We start from the raw sequence: 23756 nt of genomic DNA, 5'->3' as shown, positions 1-23756 counted from the left end.
TTTCATCCTATTTCTAAGTGCTCAGACTGCAGCAGGACACACACCTGCCCATTCCCAGAGATACCCACAGGGAGCACCAGAGGGTGTGAATCGAGCCTTTGGAAAAGACTGGCATGCCTGGGCTCTCCAGCTCTCTGTGCTCAGCATTGCTGTGAGCAAACACAATATCACTGGATGCAGTGCAGGGATCTAGAGTTGCACTGCCTTTTCACTTTATCTTAAAAGGGTATTTACAACAAAATGCACGAGTTTTTTAGTCTTCAGATGTTCCAGCCTTTACAATTTGCTCCTCTATTTTGCAGGAGAAAAAACTGGATTTTTGTGGGTGGGTTGTGCACCTATGCAGGAAGGAGAAGGGAAAAATGCAGTGTGAAGTGGATAAAAACAGCTACTTTGATTCTATTTGGTATTTAATTTTCTCTTTAATCCTTCTTTTCATCCACAAATCTATGCATTTTTATATACTATTTGAGAATCGACATTATTCTCCCCATTACCTGAATGTCTTGAATAATGAATTTGAACTGAGGTGACCGTTCAGTCCACGTTTTCACCAATTCCATTGCATTATCGAAATTCTTCACGTACTCGCCGTACATCTTGAGGAAAGGAGCCAACTTTTGCAGAATATCTCCAATCCTAGGGGTGGTAGTCCTGCAAAGTAAGAGGGTGGAATCTCAGAGCAAACAGGAAAGAAAAAAAGTCACACAAGGTTATAAAAGGTTTCAAGTGTTTAACAGAAAATCCTTCTGTTTGGGATTGCCTCATATGGAGTTCCAACGTGAGCATTAAATCCGAGTTCACATTGAAAGAGTGTTTGTATCCCTTTTGATGATGTATAAACCCCACAGGTCATGTAGAGGACTAAAATAAGAAAAGCTAGAAATTGAAGGCATGAAAGATTTCTTTTACAAAACATGGCCTAATTTATTTTATCTGCAGTTCCTTAAAACTACATTATCTTCTTTAAACCATAATTTAACCCTTAAAATACCTAACCTGTGGTTCGGTTTGAGGTCTAAACTCATTCTGCACACCTTCCACTCTGTGCCTTGTACAAACATATGTATTAACTTTTTAAAAATCTATATTTATCTAAGGAAACATATGAAGGAAAGAAAATCTCTTGGATTCTAGTTTTTTGCAAGAACTTTCCTACATTTTTCCCAGTTCCTGATGGCAGATAAAACAGAATAGTAAAGTAATGGATGGAGAGGCTGAGAGAAGCTGCAGTCTTAAGGCACGCAAAAAATGTGGAGTATCACACAGGCATCTCCAAGTAATTCAACAGGAAGCACATTTCATGTCTTACTTTCAGGGACAGACTCAGAAACTCGCTATCTCAGTATGGATTTCTGAAAGTCTGAAAGAATTGTTCCCTTAGCGGTCTAAAGTAAAAAATTCTACTGCAATTACTTCTACAGCCCACTCCGACACACCACTTCTCTGAGAGAAAAGCTGTGCAGAACAGAAGAGTTATATTTGAATAGTGAATATTGCAGGACTGTCAAAAAAGTGCTCCAGCTGCAGCTGCCTCTGCAGGACAGAGAATTCCTGGGTAACACCTGGCAGAGGACTGGGCTGCTGCTGGGGCTGGCAATGAGCGGACAATGCAGGTGGGGAGTTGGGCTCTGAAATCGTGCAGAATTCTTATGTAATTCCCAAGCGTTCTACTGGTCATCCTTGGCTACGGAAGACTCAGGGTATTTAATCATTTTATTTGATAGTCTAGTGAAAAGTGTCCCTGCCCATGGAAGGGGAGTTGCAATCACTGTTATGCTCTGTTACACACTTGATTCTATGGCATGGGATCACTGTTATGGTCTGTTATGCTCTGTTACACACTTTTCATGGGAATTATATTGTAATGATGCTGTTTCCAGTGTTTTCAAGCCATATGCTGCAAGAGGTATTCAGCTCCAGCTGTTGCTTGACTCATTCAAAATGCAGCTACCAGACAATTTCACTTTCACTTGATAAGTTTAGATTAACACTGCCTTTTCTTCCAAAAAAAGAAGAATTTGCTTTTGGTCTGCTTTCCCAGTTACAAAATCATGCATTTTTACTCTAAGTTTTCAATTCAAACCACAACCCAAGGAAAGAGTCAGAAATTTTTACCTAGCTTTTTTTGGAAGATAAAGAATAATAGAAACACTTAAACTACCCATAGAACATACTGAATTTCTTGTGTGTAATGAGAGGAACTGCTGAGAAGACTGTATATGGCAGAAGCTATTGTGCCAGACAATTTCAGAGACCAGTGATGGGGAGAGAAAATTACCCCAGATTTTTCTTACACCAATGATCAGAAAAAGCAGTCTTCAAGTGCACCCCTTTTTCTAACTCCTCCCAAAAGAACAATGTTTCAAGGACATTTAAACAGGCTGTCTCAGGTACAGCATAAAGTTGTTTTCACACAGTGTGGAAAAGATAATATCCTTGTGATGCATTTTATCAGCTCTGCACCAAGAGTCAAAGCTTATCTCCAAAAACACTTTTCAACCTTTGAAGCCATATAATTATACACACAAGATAGTGAGCAGTTTGGCATTTTGCAAATATGTTAAGTAAGGCAACCCATTATTCTCTGCTCCATAAAGTGTCTAGAGAAGAATTTTAAGATTACATTGTGTATTTAATTTCAAATTACACAGCACTGACTGACATAATGTGGTGTGAGCTGTTTTTTAAAGATCTAAACTCCACTTCTCAAGAACATGCACTCTAGTGCAATCCAGGCATTCATATTTCCTATCAGATTTTTTCAACTTTTCTTTAAAAAAATGGGTAGGTTTCACTTACTCAAGTCATTCTGTGGGGAACTTGAAGTATAAGCTTTCTTATATTTCACAATGTTTACAATTTTTTTACTTCCTTGTATTATAGACTACACAAAGGTACCATGTGTTTGTGCACAGTAAGTATTCTATTTTAAAGAATCATCACTTAAAGGGAAATCATCTTACAGAATCAGAAGATATACAGCTGTTGTCTAAAGCACCACTCTGTGGTCTAAGATTTTCATATATATCACAAAACCTCTTTTTTTTCTTCTCATTTTGGTGTGCTTTTTGACAATAAAGGAATTATATGATACTGTAACAGGAAAACACTTGAATTCCTCATAATCAGTTCTAGATAACATAGAATATAGGAGCCAAACAAGTGCTGAGGTGAGATAACTGGATGAAATTTTACTTGCAATTTCTCATTAAGTCAGATTGTCCTTTTTCCCAAGAAAGGTGGGGAAGGCAATGGTCTGAAACCTTTTCCTTTTCTCAATTACATAGAAGAGACTAAAAATGCATGGCTATGTTTTAATATGTCCACAATCAAACACACACCTCCTACCCCCAAGGCAGGATAAAGATACTGTACATAATTATTACACAGTATATTTACACCTCTTCTATCCTTGCTGCCTCCAAAGAGAGGTCAAGAAAAGCTGAGGAGAAAATGGTCCTAAAATATATCTGACACGAATTTTAATTTCAAAAAGAAAACTAAAGCATAGAAGAAGAAGCTGTCCCACCTTATTATAAAAATCAGTAACAACAAAGGTTACTGTACTTCAGCATTATTGTAAACCACATATATGTAATTTACCTCAATTTTGTATTCTGTGCAATTAATTCACCAGGTAGCACATAATTTGAGTCTGAACCCCTAATTTAGGAAGACATTTGATCATGAGTAATCTTACTGGCTTCAATGAGATCCATGTCCTTTATTTTGAGCAAATGATGCAAGTCCTCTGCTGAGTCACATCCTGAGGAAAAGTAGATGTTCTCTTACTCACAGTGCTTCCTGGGCCTGGAGAGCTCAATTTGAAGATACTTTCCCTACCTCAATCCTGCAAGAGAGTTTCTACAGATACAGTTTTAGGAGTGTATTAGCAGTGAAGTGCCTCTTACCATTCTTGCATTCGTTTTTCAAGTTCCGGAAGTAAGAATTTACTGTGGAAGGCATTTATTGATGAAATGTTTGAAAATATTTTATTAATCACTTCAGGTGGAAATGAACCTCTGTTGGCTTCCTCAAGGAGTCTGGAATAGAATACCTGCAATACAGAAAAAGAGCCCCAAACCTGTCAGTCTATTATATCTAACCAATGGAAGAGCATCCCTCCTGCTACAGCTGAAGCAAGATTAATATTTCAATAATATAGATCAGTAGTGAAATCATTCACTGCCTTTCCCTCACTGGAAGTGAAAAGTTTCTACTCTCCTTACACCCCACTTTTATTCTTATAAGCCAGGAGAGTACTGCAGGCAGAGCAGATGTAAGGAGAGCCAAACTGAAGCAGTGCCATTTGGGATCAGCTCCAGACATCCTGTCTGTTTCAACAGCTAGATCATCTCAGCTTTCCCAGTCTTCCAGTTGTATTTTCTACTCTTCTGTTCTTTGCAGTTAGCATGATGTCTGATCACCATTAGTCCCACCACTTTCCTTCAATGCTGTATCCTCTTATCCTTTTGAAATCAAAGCAGTTGGCAGACTGTGAGTGGTCCCCACAAATCATCTAAAGTACAGAAGGGACCCAGTTCTGAGTGGGCTATAGTCTCTTCTAAAAAATAAATGTATTCCTTCTCTTTCTCAGGGCTCAACCTGACTGGGTACAGCTACAAAATGTGCATCTTTTAATATGCACATCCCCAAAAAGTGCTTTTGGAGAGCCGTAGTCCCTCTGCCACCCTCTCCCACACTTGAATGGATTGTATGTCCCTAGAAAGGGAAGTCTGGGTAAGGACTTGGAAAAGAAGAAAAGAGTCTGAAGACAGGAACTTTGATCACCCCCAACTGAAACAGCAGGAGTGTCTTAGAAGGAAAAATGTCATGTCTAAAACATGCCCAGTTCGCTGCATTACCAACAGGACAGTTCGTTACTTTGAAGACCATAAAGATGACACAAATTTTAACCAAGTTTAGAAACATAACAGTCCCTTCCCAGTCTTCTGCTTTCCTCTCATTAGCAGCAGGTGAGCTGAAAAGAGTTTGAAACTCTTTTCAGAATTCTCTCCAGTTAATATTTGGAAAACAGACATAGTAGTACATTTATGGAGCCATCAAGGAAAACAATTGTACATTACCCATCAGAAAAATCTATGAAGGAAGTAAACATAATTTTTTATTTTTAAACTTCTCTAAAAGTCACCATATATCCATCATTATGTGGGTCTGCTGTGTAAACCCACTTTCATGAGGACAATTACTTAGATCCCCAAGCAGCCTGAACAATTTTTGTATCAGTTGAGACTTTTACTTTTAATCAACTGTTTGTACAAAACCTCTGCATTGGATCTGAGGAATTTAAACAGTGAAGTCAGAGAAAAATATCCTCTACTAAGGCAATGCAAGGCTAGAGGCATCCAGGTAAAATGTATATGTGTTATGTGGAAAGTAAACAAAACTTAGGAAAGAAAAATACTCAAGTACAGACTTTTACATTTAAGAAATACCAGCTAGATTCTACAAATCATGAGAGTCCAACTCTTTCCTTGCAGGAATAGTAATCTGTGTTTCTAAATATTTAATGGGAAAATAGAGGATATATTTTTTGGCATGGACAACTTCTAGATTCTTTGGGATGAAAGAATAATTCTGATTGGGTGGTTCAAATCAGAAGGATTTAGTAATTTTCTAATGAGTGGGGGATTGTAACATTCACTCCAATTCACTGGAAGCCAAGACATGGTTATCCATCCTCCTTGTTGGCTACCAGCACGTAATGCTGTTGCTTATAGTGACGTCTCCACACACAAAACATATTGCATTAATAGTCACAAAATTCTAATACTTATTAAAAATGTAGCATTCTTAAAACAGAAGCAAACTCAAAGCCCTGTGGCAAGAGAAAATGACTGACCAGAAAATCAGCAAAATGTCAAAAACGTGCCACATCTCATGTAATTTGTACCCACACTCATGCATAACCATTTGAGTGAATTCAAGGCAACACAATAAAAGCAAATTAGAGAAAAATGTACCCCATCTAGGAGATCAAGCCGGCTAACATAGGCTTTTTCTGTTTGCAGAAGTTCATTGGCAATTTTGTGACGTTTCTGCTCATCTGTCTCCTGGAGGAAAATAAAAGCAGTTCTTAGGATACTGAAGAAAACATAATTAATTAATAATTTAAGAATTTTGAAAACACTTATGACTACCATATAGTCAAAAAACTGAAATACAAATTTAACATTTAGTAATAAACACCAACTTTTAAAAATACATAATTTCCCACAGTTTAATCAACACATACATAAGTCAGAGAATGTTAAAAATCAGTCAAATTGCAGAGCAAAATTCAAAGCCTAAAAGATTTAGTATTTTCCAGTTTGTATAGAGATCTTTGCCAAAGCACCAACTCCCTACTCACATCCTGGTAATGGAGTACCACTGACCTTTCAGAGCTGGAAGAACTGATTTGCAGAGTAAGAGGGAACAGATGGGAGTACTTAGTGTTATTTGAACTGTGTGTTCTTTGCACAACAAAATTACTGAAAAATGTGGTACAAAATGTTTTATGTTCACCAATACATTCACTGCTGAATAATTGTTGACTGCAATTAGAGGACTCCTTCATTATGTCTTTAAGGAAATAATTTTTGCATATTTAGGGAAGTTTTAATTTTAAAATCTTTTATTCCACAAAATATATTTCTGATTCTTCTGCAGATCACGAACTCAAAACATTCATTCAATTTTTAATATTAAACTAAGTATGTTAGAATATATAATTATAAGTTGCTGGGCTAAATTAGTCCAAAATAAACAATGAAAGGAGAGCCTTCTGCAATATGAAAACATTAGGGAAATGCCTCAGGCTTGCAAGTGTCAGGCTCAATAAACTGACACTTCCGTTACAAGATTCTTTCTCCAGATCTAGCGATAGTGCATTCACATCTAACAACATCAGAGTCTTCCTGAAATAAATGCCAGTATTATCACAGTGCTTATGGGAAACTGGTAATTGCTAGACAAACCATAAAAATTCATCATTAAAAAAAAATAAAGAGTAGAGCTTGAGAGAGTGGTTTCTGATTTCAAACTGCACACTGCTTCCCACAAGAGTATGATATATATTTGCTAGTACCTTTACAAAAATTGTGTGAAGAATACTGAACATTAAAGTACGGTCTTATATTGAAGGGAGTTCAGTGCATTTTTCCCCATTTTGATATTCAATAAGTATTCCAAATTTCAGCATATTTCAGTTCTAATCTGCTGTGTTCACAGTTGCACTGCTACATGGCAAACCTCTTCCCTAAAAACAGGCTTTCAGTAGTGACTTCAAAGCTGTTCATTAAATCTGTTTAAATCAGCATAGCAACCACAGTAACCTACAGTGTTTTAAGTGCTGTCAAGAGACATTGCAGGGAGCTGGAGGATTAGCTATTATAGTACAGCTTGCAGCTTAGTGCAGCCATTTACAAAAGATCTCACATGTGGACTTGAGGCACAAAACCATGGAGATTACTGGTTTCTCAGTAATTTTTTTTTTTCTTAACCCAGAACCCCACTTTCTCCCTGAAGCAGTGCTATAGAACCAATCTGTAGTTTTTAAATTACTTGAACTAATTAAGAGAGGGAAAATCATGCATAACAAACACAAAAAAAATCACATAAAATGAGCTGAGCTCAGGTTTCCTAACCTCTCAGAATCAACCTTACACATCTTAATTCTTGAGCCTGCATCTCCTTTCTACATCAATTGCACTACCTGACAGAGGGATCTTATATGTGGGGGGAAAATGCACATAGTGGATGAGTTATGCTTTAATCACTGTGGCATGTTCTTGTTCCAGCATAAGAACACCCACCTACAAGGTTAGATCAGTTCAAAATTAGCAGAAAACTCTACTACTGCTTTTCTTTCAGCCCCTCCTCAAGGGGGAAGCAGGAGGTGTTGTTGAGGGCAGGGAAGATGACTTCAGGGAACAATTATTTCAAGGAACATTTCAAACTTCTGTGACAATCCATAACACTTGGCAACTCAACATATAAAACCAAGCAGAAATGGCTTGTGTGCTATATAGAGAACATCTGTATTTACATTACACAGGTACACGATTTCATCTGAGGACCAAAATATCAGAGTATGAGACCAAGAGTTGCATCAGCAGGGACTGCAAAACTGAATCTTTATTCCAATGCTTACAGTAAATGTTTCACCTGGATCTAGTTCTTTAGTACAAAGCTGCTCATCCTTAGAAAAAATTATATTACTATGAATGCTTAAGAAATGAAAATAAGTAATTTTGAACTCTGAAATTAGGAAGAGGTGTGAAAAATGGTGGTGAAATATGAACTTTCTTCTTATTCAAACCAAACAGGAGCCATCTCCTGTCAAGAAAACTGTACCTGACAACATGACAGTGATGTATATGATTCACTTTTATTCAGGCATAGCCCTGGCCCCAAGGGCTTTGAAAGAATATATTAAACAACCCAGAGTGAGAGAAGTAGAGTATGAACAAATATAATTTGAATTACACTGTGCTTGTTTCTTGCACAGCAACCAAGAAAGCGGAAAGATCCTGGTATCCCTAAAGAAGTGAGTATTCACAAGAAGATTTATGTATTTATATTGGTTGCTGAAGATACACAGCTTTGTTCCCACTACTGTCCCTAAAGAAGACCAAAAAAATGTAGAATCAAGAAGTTGGTAGAACCTCTCAAATTTTTCAACAGTAAAACATTTCTTGGCAGAGAATTAACTTTGCAAAACCAAAAATTTTACCCTGGTTAAACTGAAACTTCTCCCAACATTTAGAAATCCAGTATCTCCACCAGGTTTTGCATCTGAAACATCAGAGCTCCCGGCACTATCATTGAAAGAAGACATCATATAAGGACTTTATATAGGATGTTCAGTGGATTCTTCCCCATCTGTGGCATGCAGCAGTCTGTATCCCTATTTCCTACCAGTCTCACAACAAACACTGGCACATTTGTCCTCTTGTCTTCAGTTAACTGTAGCAGCAGATTCCCCACAAGATGCTATCCAGGAAGTTAATTGATTGAGATGATCTTGTACTATTCAGCCTCAGCAGTTTAGACAAACTAAACTTTATGACAGAAGGTGTTTCTACTGCAAGGCAGGAAACTTTTCACTTTTAACTGCCTTTTTGCTTGTTATGATTGTGTTTCATTACTTTCAAACTAATTCAGTAAATAAGAGAAATAAAGGATACTCTACTCTGATTGTTTGGGGAAATTGTTTCAGGTCACTGCCAAATTTAATAAATTTTGCCCAACTTTTTCCAGAACCTGCAATTATCTGTCTTTAGTCTGATCTACAGTAATAAGTGAGGGAGCAGGGGGAAGCAGGGGCACAGGATGGGGGCAATAATTGTGAGAGCAACACTATTTCAAAACAAGCCTTTTTTTCCAAGTCCAAAAAGTAATTTCTGCACTGGTTTGGACCAGTCCCCAATTTAATTCACCCCTTCCAGCTGTGGATTTAGGATTACTTCTACTGTACATGTACACATTTACAAAGAGAGAGAGCACTGCTTTCTGCTCTTTCCTGAACTAAGAAACATGGCATGCAAGAGACAAGATAATTTGCATCAGCATCAAAATACATATATCAGACTCAAAGTTTGACTATGACTCACATGCATCTGCTCCTTTTGCTTTTATTCAATTGTACTTACATTTTAATCAAAGAGTAGGAGAGTGCTGTTATCCGGTGCAGTGCAACTCAACTGGACTGCATCCCAGTTTTAATATTCTATAATGACTAAGTAAGCATTTAGCAAAATCACAGATTGTCTAACGCTCTTACTTCTTACCAGTGTGTGCTTGAACATAGAAACAGCTTAAAGCTCCACCAGAACTCTCCTGTTGCTCATCATCCTTCTCCTAATCCAGACAGCATGGCAGCAGCTACTTAGATAGACCACCACAGGGCTGATTTCCATCTCCAGGTTGCATTAATCCAAACTAAATCAGTGTTTGATTCTGTAAAGGGTGGCAGACACACTTCTTAACCTCACTAGACTAAAGGGGAAGTCCTGGTTGCACAAGGTATCTCAGGAAAGGCTGCTGTGACCCAGTTCAGTTTTACAGATTCTGCACCAATCCAAGCTTAAAAGTCACCCTGGTCACAGGTTTTTCTTGGTTTTGTACCCTTCAAGCACCAGTGAACAATATACATCCAGTTACAATCACATTCCACCTCACAAGTTGACTCATTGTCAGTACAAAACAGATCACACGTGCTGGTCCCAGCAGCTCAAAGACAGATTTTAATGAGATTGCAGCCATTAGCATTTGGTCAGTTCCTTCCTGAACTTTAAAACAGACAGAACTGCTTCCCTTCTCAGCTTTTTCCTGAAAATGCTGCCAGCACCTTACTGCGTGACTTGGATTCACGTTAGCATCAGTGCCCACTGAGAATTCAGCACTTTATAGGCATAGAGACGGGAAACAGGCATTACCCCACAAGAGACAGAAACATTATGAGAGGTGTGGCAGGCCAAAAGTGCCTTGGACTGTACCCAGACTTATGCTTAGGTGGGATCATGCCATGTATTCATTACTGGAAAAAAAACCAACCCCTAAAAAAAAGAAGAAAATCCACACAACCCATTGCTTTCTTATCTTTACCTAGGATATTTACTCCTGTAATACATGAGAATTTGAGAGCCACCTTTCCACTCACAGAATTTACCTCCAGGCACGTCTGTATGCGACCCTCAGCTAACCAGACTCAAGGGCTGGCTAGCACACACTTGACCAGCAGTGAGGAGCTTTTTCAGCATCAGCTCTTTGGCTCTGTGGTGAAGAGGAAGGTTGGGAGGGTCTGCCAAGCTCCCCCTGCCACATAGGGGATGGCTGGGACAGAACTGTTAATCATATTTACTGCTTTGATATGAGGAGGAGAACTGTAAAAGTAAACTTTTACAAGTGAAAAATATGCTCCATTTTTCAGACATTAATTTCCCATGACAGATTTCCTTCCACCCGCTTACTTTGCCTGAGCATTTAAAACCTTCCTTACAAGGGAGCTCAAATTCATCATAGGTTCTCCTTGTTAAAAAGTAATATATTTAATATACCCTGAACATTGCATCTACATGATCACTAGCAGACTCCCAATGCCTTTCCAGCTTCGACTTGACAACTCCATCCAAGTTAGGGATTCACACAACTCTTCTGCCCGAAGCTCTGTCATTACAGTTTACTACACATGGCATTTTATTTCACATACACCACTAACACGTGTCGCTTGTAGGTTGGCACAGCTGAAGCATGGTGCTAAACAGGCACACATATTTGAATTTCACTTTTTTTTTTAAAACCTCAGATAACTAATGGGGAAAGAGCCAAGGGGATGAAGAAAAGAACAAAGGAGGGGAGTGTGTGGTAAAAGGCAAGCAAAATTTTTTTCTCATCTTTTTTCAGAGGAAAGATATCCAAAAGATTTTCAATTTCTGACCTGTTCCTCAAAGCCTATTTTTGTAAATAAAAACCTAGAGAAAATACAAAGAGTAGTGATATACCAAGAATGAAACCATTTTCTCTCTTTACCTTTGTTTCTATAGGTTGATCTTGTTTGCTGCTTTCCTCAGCTGGCTCTTCCTCGACACTAGCATTAATTTCTGGAGGCTCACTCTCGGATGGGAGCAGCGTGTCACTGTTGGGAGTCCTGTGGCAGCTGTTGAGCATCTGCTCCTCGCAGGCAGTCACGCTCTGCAAGGACTCCCTGCGAGAGCTTTCTCCTTCCCCGTTTATCAAGCTGCTGTCCATGGCATCCTCCGGGACTGGGCTGGGCACGGCCGAGCCGCGGTCCGGCAATCGCCACTCCTCATCCTCAGGCTGGTCTTGGGCTGCGACGCCGTTGGCCGTGGGCAGCTGTGCAACCTGAGTTTTGTCAGTGTTACTGTTTCCCTGTTTCTGTAGTGAGTGCTGGGAGGGGAGTTTTGGCTGAGGTGATGGTGTGGACCCATATCTTCCTTGAGATTTAGTAATGTGGAGAACAGAGGAATCTTTCTTCAAATCACTAGGATTCAGTGAGCTAAAAACACCAAGCAAACAAAACATTGATGAGAGCAGAGTTAAACATGGACTTATAGAAAATTCTGGTATGTGAAATAGGAGAGTTGCACCATATATAATCTTTTTTTCCTATGTTAATATTAGGAAGTTCTGAGACTTGAAATGCTTTAAAACTTCAAGCTTTCTTGTAAGCTTCTTTTACCAGAAACACAGAGTTTTGTCCATTTTGAATCATTGCATCTCTATGTGTCTTGCATCTCATGTATATGGGAGATTTAAATTGGATATTAGGAAAAATTTCTCCACTGAAAGGTCATCGAGCATTGGAACAGGATGCCCAGGGAAGACTTTGAGCCACCATTCCTGGAGGTATTTAAAAGATGTGAAGATGTGACACTTGACGTTTAGTGGTTTAGTGGTGGATTTGGCAGTGCTGGGTTGGCAGCTGAATTCAATTATATTTTGCAACCTAAATTTTTCTATTCTTAGTTCTATGAAACAAAGCAGGAAACCAGGAAACTGATAGATGAAGCAACTTGTCCAAAGTGTCCCAGAAGGCTATGGGCAGAAATGGAGCAAGACTTGTGGTTTCCCAAGTCCTAGACTACTGCTTAAACCATCAAGTAGCCCATTCCCTAACAGCTTTTTAATTAATAAAAATTATTGAAACACATTCCAGAACATTTAACATCCCTTTCCTTAGTTCAAAATATTATTCAGAATTTACATTTTTATCACATTTCTTCTTCAGTTTCCTTGGTTAGCAATGTCTTTTTTTCATGCTGCATCTTTTCTGAAAATTTTTCCTCCAAAATTTGTCTCTGTTTTAAACACATTATCTCCTGTTCTTCACTGTCCTCTAACTATTCCTAGTACGGACCTCTATCTTCTGAAAGGATGAAAACTGCTTAAAAACTGTACTTTCACTCCTTATTTATAGGATACTTTACACAAATGTTGCAAACATATTCTGCACTTTTGTGCACACAGATCAAAAATAACTTATACTAGCTTAATCTTCTTCCATCATATCATAAAAAAAAATTAAATCACTTTTTCTTTAGTCATGTAAAGATTATGCTTCTTTTTTTAATTAAATAAGCTTAACTCCAGGATAAAATTAATATACATTTTTCAATTGCCTGCACTGAGTAAAGAGGTTTAATTAACTTTCTGCCATGCCTACATGCTTGTAGGCTGTATAGACTAATGAAAATAAGTTATTATAGTTCACAATCACAGTTTGCAGCTCATGAACATGCTACCTAGCCATTTCAAGATCATTAATTGAAAGTGAAGTTCAGCTTCACAGAAGACACGGTTTGTGAGTTGAGCTCGTTCAAAAAACAGGAGTTACCTCCACTGCCAAAGCAGGATAATCCAGAACTCAGCACGCTAATCATGAAAGTTTCTCATGAGCAGAGATCATAGACTTGAGTAGAATTTAGTCACTGGACAGATATTACTGGTGTACCTAATTAATAATGTTGCCCAAAAGCATCTCAGCTTCCCATAGTCCACAAGTCCCTACTTGAAAAGGTCTATCAACAAGAAACTTTTCTTCCTTTCTTTATAGTTTCCTTTGATTGCACAAAATATAAGAAGTTTCTGCACAATGCAGCAGGCAAGTCTAGGAGTAAGAAATGTAGGGCTCAGCAGTGTAGGGCACAATGAACCTGAAGAGTTTTCTTTCAAAAAGGATAAACTTTTATCTCTTAGGATACTGCGCTGTTTAAAAGATGGTCAAAGCTTTGGAGGAAGACTGGAAAACAAAGTGATAGCAGGATTAGAGACTGGCACTAAAATAATTCACAGGACCTTCAGTGCTGCACTGATCTCTTTTTCCCATCTCTGAGCACCTGTCATGACCAAGTGCAATTAAGTCTCTGCCTAATGACAGAAGCTTCCTGCAGATGAAGTTCTGAAATTATTTCTATTCCAATGGACAAACCTACTTTTGCAATGTTCAGCTGCTTCCATGTAAAGGATCAAATTTCACCCATCTTGAGGGGAAACTCTTTAAATGAAAGCGCTATTAGTCTGGCTTCACAGAAGGTCATGCATTCGTGTACTCTGTTGTACACCATGCATTCACTCCCACAACGGGCATCCCTTCAGAACTCCAGTGTCCCAAGGAAACATGACAAAAACACATCCAAAACTAGCAATGCTCAACTGTCACTGGATTGTTTCTTGAGCTGTTCCTCTGTCATGGGCTTCCTGGAAAGTCACTCTCTTTATACAGAGCAGATAGATTTGAAACTTCTGTCTCAGAGTTTATAATGCATCTCCTTAGAGATGCATCACATGCATCTAATTAAAGAGACCCAGAAACACCATTTTGTGAAAGCAGTGTACACTGTGGTTCTTTTTTCCCAAAGTTCCCATAAACCACAGAATCTAAACTCAAGAACACTGACCTTTTCCACCAAAATCACCAAGTACTACAAAGCAAGCCATTTAGGGAATGCATGGCCCTACTACTACAAATAATTTGTAGATTTCACCCTATTTACAAGAATTATTTAAGAAGGTAAGACGGTATAAAATTAAAACCAGTATTTCAGGTTTTTCTTTTTGCTCATAAAAGTATTTTCTTCTTCTTCAAGAACAAAAGTATTTACAGTAATTTCACGATTATAAACTGCACCTGATTATAAGCCTCATGCGCAGGTGCTGGCAACTGTCTTGGGTTACAATACAGAGTGTGATAAAAGGTATCAATTCTATCACCATCTGTTGAGGGTGGAGGCAGTGATCCTTATCTCAACAGCAGATATTCTGCTAATGGGCCATCCATTGAAACCAGGCAGGGCATTGTTCTTTATCTTTTCACAACCCATCCTTCCTCCAGCGAGTCGTTTTCTGCTAATGGCCCATTGAGTCCCACTGTGTGACTGATAAAATTACTGCATCCCATTGAAAGTTGCTCCAGACAGGGGGAAGAGCCCAACATTTCTTACCAAGATAAAAACAAAGGTTTTGGGACACTAAGGGAGCCCCTTTCTCCACTGGACTCCAGAGGAAAACAGGATTTCTCCACATCACCACTGGACCTCCGGAGGGAAACTGCACCTTCTACAGGAGCACTGCTCCAACTGAGCCACATCTGTCACTGCAGGAGGATGCAGCCACCATTTAATGGGACTGCTACCAACACCCTGCCTGACGGGGTGTCAGGATGTACTCTGACTTTGTCAGGGTTTGGAGTTTGTTTCTTTGTAGTACTGTATTTCTATTTTAATTTCCCTAGAAAAGAACTGTTATTCCTAATTCCCATATCTTTGCCTGAAAGCCCCTTGATTTTAAAATTATAATAATTTGGAGGGAGGGGGTTTACATTCTCCATTTCAAAGAGAAGCTCCTGCCTTTCTCAGCAGACACCTGTCCTCCAAACTAAAACAGCAACTTTTTGTTCTTTGTCCATATATAAGCCACACCTGATTATAAGCCGCACTTTGGGTTCAGACCAAAATTTTAGTCAAAATGGTGCGGCTTATAATTGTGAAATTACTGTGGTATTATCTTAAATATTAAACTTATTTCAAACTGCTGACATTTTTCAGGTTGTTTTTAAAATGCTACAAGTTTCTTAGTTTCTTCTTTTTTTAAAAAAAAAAGGAAAATTAGGACTAACATCTTATGAAAAAGCACCAAAAAAGCCCTTCTAAAGCCAAATATCCAACTGGCTCCCACAATTTCAAAACACATGCAGTTTTGTCATCTAGTCATTTAACAGGGATAGGGGTGAGCCCTACCACAGTACCAACCAAGTTGTTCTTCCCAGCTTCAAGTTCCAACAACCCCCACGCAACAGAGTCACAAACCAATCCAAATTCTGTTACATACCTGCCTCCCTCAAAACGGTTGATGAGATCTGACACTTTACTGGACTTCTCCTTTGTGACACTCGAAACAGCAGCAGGTCTCTCTTCCTCCATTCTTGGTTTCTGATTTATTAAAGCTTTATGCCTAGGGGTTTGGTATGTTGCCTTCTGCAGATGAATTGGCTTTGGGGGCACTGCAAACAACAACAGCAACAAAAATCAATCACTCATATTTCTTTCAGCTGCTAGAATACAGAACCATACAATGGTTTAGGTTGGTAGTTCCAAACCCCCTGCCATGGTCAGGTACACCTCCTGCAAGACCAGGTTTAAAAGCTCACAAATTAGATTTTTGCATAAAGAACTTATTGCAGCAATGGAAATGAGATATTCTTGGCTTTAGTTAACCTTAAAGTTGCTTTACAAACACAGGGACTTCATATAATTCTTCATGCACTATTTGGTATTAGGGATCTTATTACATTTCTTGACTGAAAGCTGAACCATATGCTACTTTAACAAGCTAGAAAATCAGGGAGTTTTCTTGTCTGTGTGTTTGTTTTTATAGTGTACTGTATGAAATACATATGAGAGGTTTATGATTGCAGGTTTTGTGATAAAAAAGAATTAAGCACAAAGGAAAGAGCCATACTGCATAGCTCAAGAGACAGATTTAAATTGCTGCCCCAAAACTCTGGTGCTCTCATTTTTTAACTTATCCATTGTAACCTCAGCAGAAAACTTATTTGCCTTCAGCTTTAAAATTCCCTTACTCACTGAACCTTTGTCTAATTATGCTGCTAAAAAACCTTCCCCCCGAAAATATATATTTTTTTATTCTTGCTTTTTCCCCATCCTTACCGTATGTCCTTCTAATTTGATTGTTAACGATTAACCACTGTTTAAAACAGCAGTGACTAGAACACCAAAGACAAGGTGACACATAAAGCAACTAAAGTCACAGCACTAAAATCTTTAAATCAGCTTTAAGAAACCAAACAGCATTTGTGGGCAACAAAAGCACATCACGGATAGGGCCCAAATGCATTCTACATTGGAGTAATAAATGTCCAGCTCCATCGAAAGGAGAGATAGTGGAAAAGAACCTTAATTCCCAAGAACACAACTCTCTTCATTCCCACACACATCCCCAAAACATGCTATGGGAGCAGTGAAAGCATTTGATATGAAATTGGAAAAAAAAAATATTGAAAGGCAGGCATAAACTGGCAGGAGTAGGCAGTACCCTGCTAGTGGAAGCAGTGGTCCAGGGACTCGAGCACTGCTCCACAGGCACCACATTCCCGTGAGGACAGGCACTGGCCCTCCAGCAACTATAAAGACCCACCAGTGAGCAACCCTGAGGGGAAGGAGGACTTGAATCGGCTTTAGGAATCACATGCCACTCTTATGGTAGGGAAAAAAGCTCTAGTACAGGATACACAACAGACAGATGTGGAAATGCCATGTTCCTTGCATTGCTGATGCTGGAATATCTTCCTGACTTACCCTGGAAAACCCATACCCCACAGGAATCATCTTATATCCCATCAAGCGGCATTTGAAAGAGATGTCAAAAAAATTATTGCAAATATAGTAATCATAGATGGTGATAAACTTGAAGAAACACTCAATTAAGGCCAAATTTTCATTTCTTCCCTCCATTAAATTTTTAGGTAATACAAGAGGTAATATTTGTCTGTGTTTCCAACTACCTAATTGCAGTTAAGTGGGATTGCAGGGATCACTGCAGTCTGAAAAGTACCATGAGAGACTCTGTGCAGAAATGAATTTGCCACAAAAAGCTTTAGACTTCAATCATACCAACTGCAAAGGCTGATAGATGAAATAATCAGAGGGAGAAGGAAGACAATTACTGTATGTTTTTACTGTGCACACGTGCGCTCTCAGTCCTTGGAAGCTTTATTAACACATGCAAAAAAAGCAGGTCTGGGGAAGGATGAAGTACAGAAAGATGACTCAAGAACACTGCTTTTTTGAAATAGTTACTTTGCAACCCTGAAACAAGCAGGTTATTAAATGGTGCAACTGCATTGGTGTCTGCAGCACCTGCAGTCCCTCTGTGCAGCTGCTGGGATGCAGCTGCAGCACAGTGGAAGGGCTTTCCCCACATCCCCTCTTCCAGGGAGCTCGGGCAAGGCCTGGCAGAATTAGGCCAGCGAGCATCAGATAATTGTCCAAGCTCTGAATAGCTCGCTGGGCTGACAGCTGAAAAAAGGAGAAACAAGCAGGCTGGGGAAAAGCAGGACGCATCATTGATCATAAGCACTGCCATCCCCTCGGGGACGAGGTGGGCAGCAAAGGGGACACGGGGGGATTTGCTGACCAGCACCACAGCAGTTTGTAGGAACGTCTCTTGCTCTTGCAATGGACCCTGCATAACCCCCAGTCCTGTGAATTCTCTCATGTAATGGACCCATACATCTCTGCAATTCTTCTGTACATCTCAGGAAATGTTAATATCCTCACAAGGATATATTAAAACTACTAAACTTCAGGGAATTAATGTCTACTGATAAGGCAGAAGGAATTAGTTTTGTAGCTATTTTCACACTGGATCCACTGGGACAAAAATCAAATTCTAGGGCATTTTGTGAAAGTGTCACACACTTTTATAGCTGTTACTGAAAAACCCACAGCTAAGCAGCATTTACATATGGCAAGCAATGAGGAACCTCCGTCAGACTGGACAATCCCTGTGTACTGAAAATCCCTGTAATGTCTTCAGAAGAGACCCACAAACCAAACAGCCAATTCACTCATGCAAAATATTTTATTCCTTACTCCCTGTCAGCACCTAGCAGACAGCATTTCCCCCACCAGCTGCTGCTGTAGCTACTGCATGGTTCAGAAATAGTGCACTGGAGAAAGAACAGTCACAAGATCAATGGAAAGAAAAGAATCGGTAGCATAAAGAAAAAAAAAAAAAACAACCAAAAAAAAACCAACCCACAACCCTCGAACCTTCTTGTAAGGTCAGCCTTGTTAACAGGGATTATGGAAAGCAAATTTCATTAATTCTCTCCTCAATGTTCTTCTGTAACATTTTGTTTTAATCAGATTATTTTTCAGTGTGCGCAAAGCAAGGATCTTAAGGAAAAAAAAGAGAGAGAAGACTGGTCTATTGTAGTAAGCTGCATAATACAGAGTTCTGTTTGAGTCTATAAATACTCCTGTCCCTGTACTGTAGAATTTTGAGCTTGTTAGGAGATATGAACTTCTTATTTTGCCCAAAGAAAACCCTTCCATATACATAGGTAGCTGAAACTGTACGCCACTAGCCAAAATCAAGATTTATGCTGCAGTGCCAAGTTGTACATTCAACTTTGCATATATACATAAGGAAATGTCAGGTAATGCTATATAAATGGTTCAAAAGGTACAACCACCTTTGCAGACTCCAAAGCATATCAGCAAAGGTCATTTATCTCTTGTCTTAGAAAGTATAATGTGTTCACTGGTTAAAAAATGCTGCTATGGTTTGACTCAATAAAAATGAAGTTAAAAGTTCCCATGGTAAGCAACTACAGCTCTCCTGGCTGAATCATCCATCATCACCTTCCCTGCATGCTCCATCACCTTCAGCAATAGCAAATGAGCACTGCTGAATAGATGCCAAAGATTTATACTCTTAAGAACAGTACAAAATAACCAGTAACCTAAATTCAGCAAAGAGAAAAAATAATTTTCTCTTTGAGATGCGCATTTCCACAATTTTAGTTCACACCTCAAGAAGAATCTTTCAATAGTATATCAAGAGAGAAGACCGATAATATTCAGATGTGTTTTGTTCTCTCATTTATTTTTGGGGATTTGTCAGTTTTGTTGATAAAAGAGACATTGTAGCAGGTTTATTAAAGGACCACCAAGGCAGGAGAAGCCTACGTTGGAACAGCTGTTAGTTTTAGTTCAATTCACCTTTAAGTTCAATTCAACAAGTTTCTTTTGCCAGGGAAGTACACTCTACATCTCAGACCTGTAAGAGGTCTCAGCTTTTTTAAGCCCAGGCCACTGAAAACTGTTAACCACAGACTATATAATAACAGAGAAAGGAAGACAGGATTCATGCTACACAGATAGGCAGCTAAAACTGTCTGCCAAAGTCCAAATCTTTCATCTGTTGCATCCTTATCATTTCACAGTAGCACAAACCAGGCCATCTTTTGGAGCGGAAATTCACCTCCAACCCAAACAAATTTGCCCCTTCAGCCTCAGCAGGAGATTCATAAGTACTCCTAAGCTCTCATTAGAAAAATTTAAATGAGCAACTGATGCACACTCTTGAACCAACAAGACACTTCACTGCTTTGAAGAAGTGTTGGCATTTCCACATATTTTGCATCCCACAATAAAACTGCCTGGTACAGACAATAGTTTCAGTGCCCAGTATTCAGCAATTTGGCATCATAAAAAAACTGATACAAGAGGATCAAAGGGCAAGGAACAGAAGAAACTAGCGGGAAAAAAGTCAATTTTTACATGTCACTCCACATGGACTCTGCTATCACAGGGTTCAGACAGCTACCCAAATATTTGTTGGTAATGGTAATTTTCAAATTATTAAACTATTTTCTTCCTCTCTTGTGGACAGTATTAGTATTGGAACTTGGAAGAATATTTCGCTATTTCCACCTGCCTCCCGTCTGGATTAGTCCACTTTATCAGGAATGCATTGCATTGATGCAAAGGCAAAGCACCACACCTCACGGCTGGTAAAGACACACAGAGTGTGACTGCTTTGCTCCGCAGTCCCGATTCCTTTGCTCAACTCCCTCATCGGCTTTCAGCCAGTTTCAGGCTTTGTTCCCAGTTTGTTCCAAAAATTTTTCTGAATCAAACTCTGCTCCAGACAGAAATCTGACACATGAATTACTAAACTGTTGATGGAAGGAATTATTGGGGAACAAAAATTGATGGAAGGAATTATTGGAGCACAAAAATTCTGCTTTTACTGACAGCGTATCAGAAGAGTTTTTTTTCTCCTTGAAATGCCAGGGGAAAAAATGAAAATTAAAAGAAAGAATTTCATATTGGATTGCGTGCAGAAATTTATTCACTTGACCTAGCTACCCTGAGGGAACTGTTTCCGAATACTTAAACTACTTCTCAGGGACCAAGTACAGACAAAAGTAGAGGGTTCACTTGAAGTGCAAGACTTTGAACACTTTTTCCTCAATATTAAAACTCCATTTCCCTTAACAAAGCAAAATTTACTGAAAATGGCTGTACCAAACATGCAACACCACCTCAAAGTCATGTTTATATCTCTCATTTTAATTATTTTGGTATGTTAGATGAAGGTAATTTTGCAGTTAGTTCCTCCACAACCAAATACATTGGCATTAGAATTCAGGTCTGTCCTCTTGTTTCCTTTCACTACGAAAGGCCACTTAGTACTTGCATGAGCAGAACAATCATATGGAAAAATATTTCCTGTTGCTATAAACCAAAAACTTTACTGTACTTCTGCATGAAAACTCTTTAAAAAAACGGTGGCCACTTTTAAACCAATAAACCAGAACAACCTAGTTTGCTTAGAACATTTACACTCCCAAATGACTCATTCATTCTGGTTCCTTTTGCTTCAATTCAATAAAAAGCCAAACAAAATACACACTGTAAAACTTCCATTGGATGCACATATTTAATATTAATAAATGGAGAGCGACCCATGAACAAAGGAGACACAAAGTACTATTTACAACAGTATTATTTAATTTCATCTACACAGCTGCATCTCTTAGACTACAGCACTATTCCTGGCTGTGGCACATTTTGGAGTACACAATATTGACAAACAAAAGGAAACATGGTTAGGAAAGAGCAACAACAGCTGTGTAACTTGAATGAATGGGGTCCAATAATATACAACTCCTAATTTATCTAATAGCTGAAATTTTATTGTAAGAGTGTTGGCTTTGCTTCTGAAAGGCCTAAAATCTTTTTATTGATGGCACACTTCTATTTATCCATTAATGACTTCTAAAATATTTTTCTTAGGAAGAACACATGTTCTCTTTGCTGTAGAGAATTCATTCCAGAGTCCTAGGAAATGGTGCAGAAAGGCTCCTCAGATAAGTAATGTTTACATATGACTGGTAAAAACAGTTTAGTTAACAATACTGGCAAATATTCTGTAAAAACAAAGTACACACAAAAAAAATACAGCTTTATTTTGCTCTCATTCTCCTGAAGTAAACAAAATTTTCTTGACATCTCATAAAACTTTTTTTCTGCCCTTAACTCTAAGACAAATTCAGGACTGAAGCAAAATTCTTTAAGGTGCATTTTCCCTTTGAGTGATACAGATAATTTTGACTCCACTACATGATGACTGTGTGATTCTAGTTTCTGTACTTGATTTAGATGTGCTCTAGTACTGGGTTTGTGTGACTAGGTTTGGGTAGCTGGGGGGACTACAGGAGTGGCTTCTGTGAGAAGTTGCCAGAAGCTTCCTCCATGTCCAACAGAGCCAACAGCAGCTGGCTCCAGGATGGACCCACCACTGGCCAAGGCTGAGCCGATAGAGAAGGGAGGAACACCTCTGTGACAATACATCTGAGAGGGGAGAAAAAGTTACTGTGCAGGCATGATTGTGCTCAGAGAAGAGAGGAGTGACAACATGTGAGAGGAACAATTCTGCAGACACCACGGTCAGAGCAGAAGGAGGGGCAGGAGGCGCTCCAGGTGCTGCAGCAGGGATTCCCATGCATCCCATGGTGCAGCCCATGGTGAGGCAGCCGTGCCCCTGCAGCCCATGGATGGCCATGGTGTTGCAGAGATCCACCTGCAGCCCATGGAGGAGACCCATGATGGAGCATGTGCGTGCCTGAGAGAAGGCACTGACCCCCTGGGAAACCCACACTGGAGCAGGCTCCAGGCAGGGACCTGCAGACCTGGAGAGAGAGGAGCCCACTGTGGAGCAGGTTTGCTGCTGGGCTTGTGACCCTGTGGGGAACCCATGCTGGAGCAGGCTGTGCCTGAAGAACTGCACCCTCCACTCAGGCTGGAGCAGCTCATGAAGAACTATAGCACACAGAAGGACACGCTGGAGCAGCTCAGGGGGAATTGTGTCCTGTGGGAGGCACCCTAAGCTGGAGCAGGGGAAGGACTCCTCTGCCTGAGCAGCAGCAGAAACAACCTACACTGAACTGACCATAGCCCCCATCCCCATCTCCCTTCACAACTGGGGAAAGGACACAGCTCCTTTGTTATATTTTTTCTCCCCTGTCCATTTGAAGAGGGGAGTGATAGAGTAGCTTTGTGGGTACCTGGCATTTAGCCAGGGTCAGCCCTCCACATCTAGTTTTCTGTGAGTAATTCTCATTTCTGTCTTATCAGCACCATCTCAGAATCCAATGCACTGAGCAGCATTGTGATTTATGTCTTCTTCACTCACTCCTTATTTTTAACTTTTAAAATTATCAAAGTTCCTATTGCATGTCACCTCTAAAAGACATCAGTCCAGATTTGATTTGAATTCAAGATTTATGGAATGTACTGACTCTTTGCTGTGATCAGCTACAGCTGAATCAAAACTATTACTGAGAAGACCAAATAAAAAGATGGTTTGATTCAATATATATAGTGATTTTATATATATACACATATAAAGTGTGTATATATAAAGTATGCATGTATGCATGCATGTATATATATAAGTTGATTTATTTAGCTTTTAAAAGTGAAGATATTACTTATGGACAGAGACAGAAAGAAAGGAAATCTAATTCTAGTCTGTGTACATTACTGTCAGCTTTCGGTGCACAAACATGAAGTTCTCACCTTTCTACACACTCCTGCAGGAAGGCTCCTCTCAATCTCTGCTAGAACTCCAGAGACCCTGAGCATATCCCCACTGCCTTGAAGCCAGACTATCAAACATTCCAGCTTAAAAATAGC

The 23756-nt window shown here is 39.3% G+C and overlaps 1 protein-coding gene across 2 annotated transcripts in view; it reads right to left on the bottom strand.

The window, feature by feature from the left end:
- FGD4 (FYVE, RhoGEF and PH domain containing 4) overlaps positions 1 to 23756 on the bottom strand; it is a 50844-nt gene that overhangs the window by 12767 nt on the left and 14321 nt on the right. For both annotated transcript variants that reach the window (XM_033058536.2, XM_033058538.1), the window contains exons 3-7: positions 15856 to 16027; positions 11539 to 12025; positions 5988 to 6077; positions 3915 to 4060; positions 498 to 654 (exon numbers count right to left, since the gene is read on the bottom strand). In XM_033058536.2, coding sequence (XP_032914427.1) covers positions 498 to 654; positions 3915 to 4060; positions 5988 to 6077; positions 11539 to 12025; positions 15856 to 16027 — 1052 coding nt within the window. The remainder of the gene's footprint in view (positions 1 to 497; positions 655 to 3914; positions 4061 to 5987; positions 6078 to 11538; positions 12026 to 15855; positions 16028 to 23756) is intronic.

Source organism: Catharus ustulatus, chromosome 4, assembly GCF_009819885.2.
Source record: "Catharus ustulatus isolate bCatUst1 chromosome 4, bCatUst1.pri.v2, whole genome shotgun sequence".
Lineage (NCBI taxonomy): Eukaryota > Metazoa > Chordata > Aves > Passeriformes > Turdidae > Catharus > Catharus ustulatus.
Note: the sequence above shows the minus strand (reverse complement) of the source record. Positions and strands in the feature narration are given on the sequence as shown.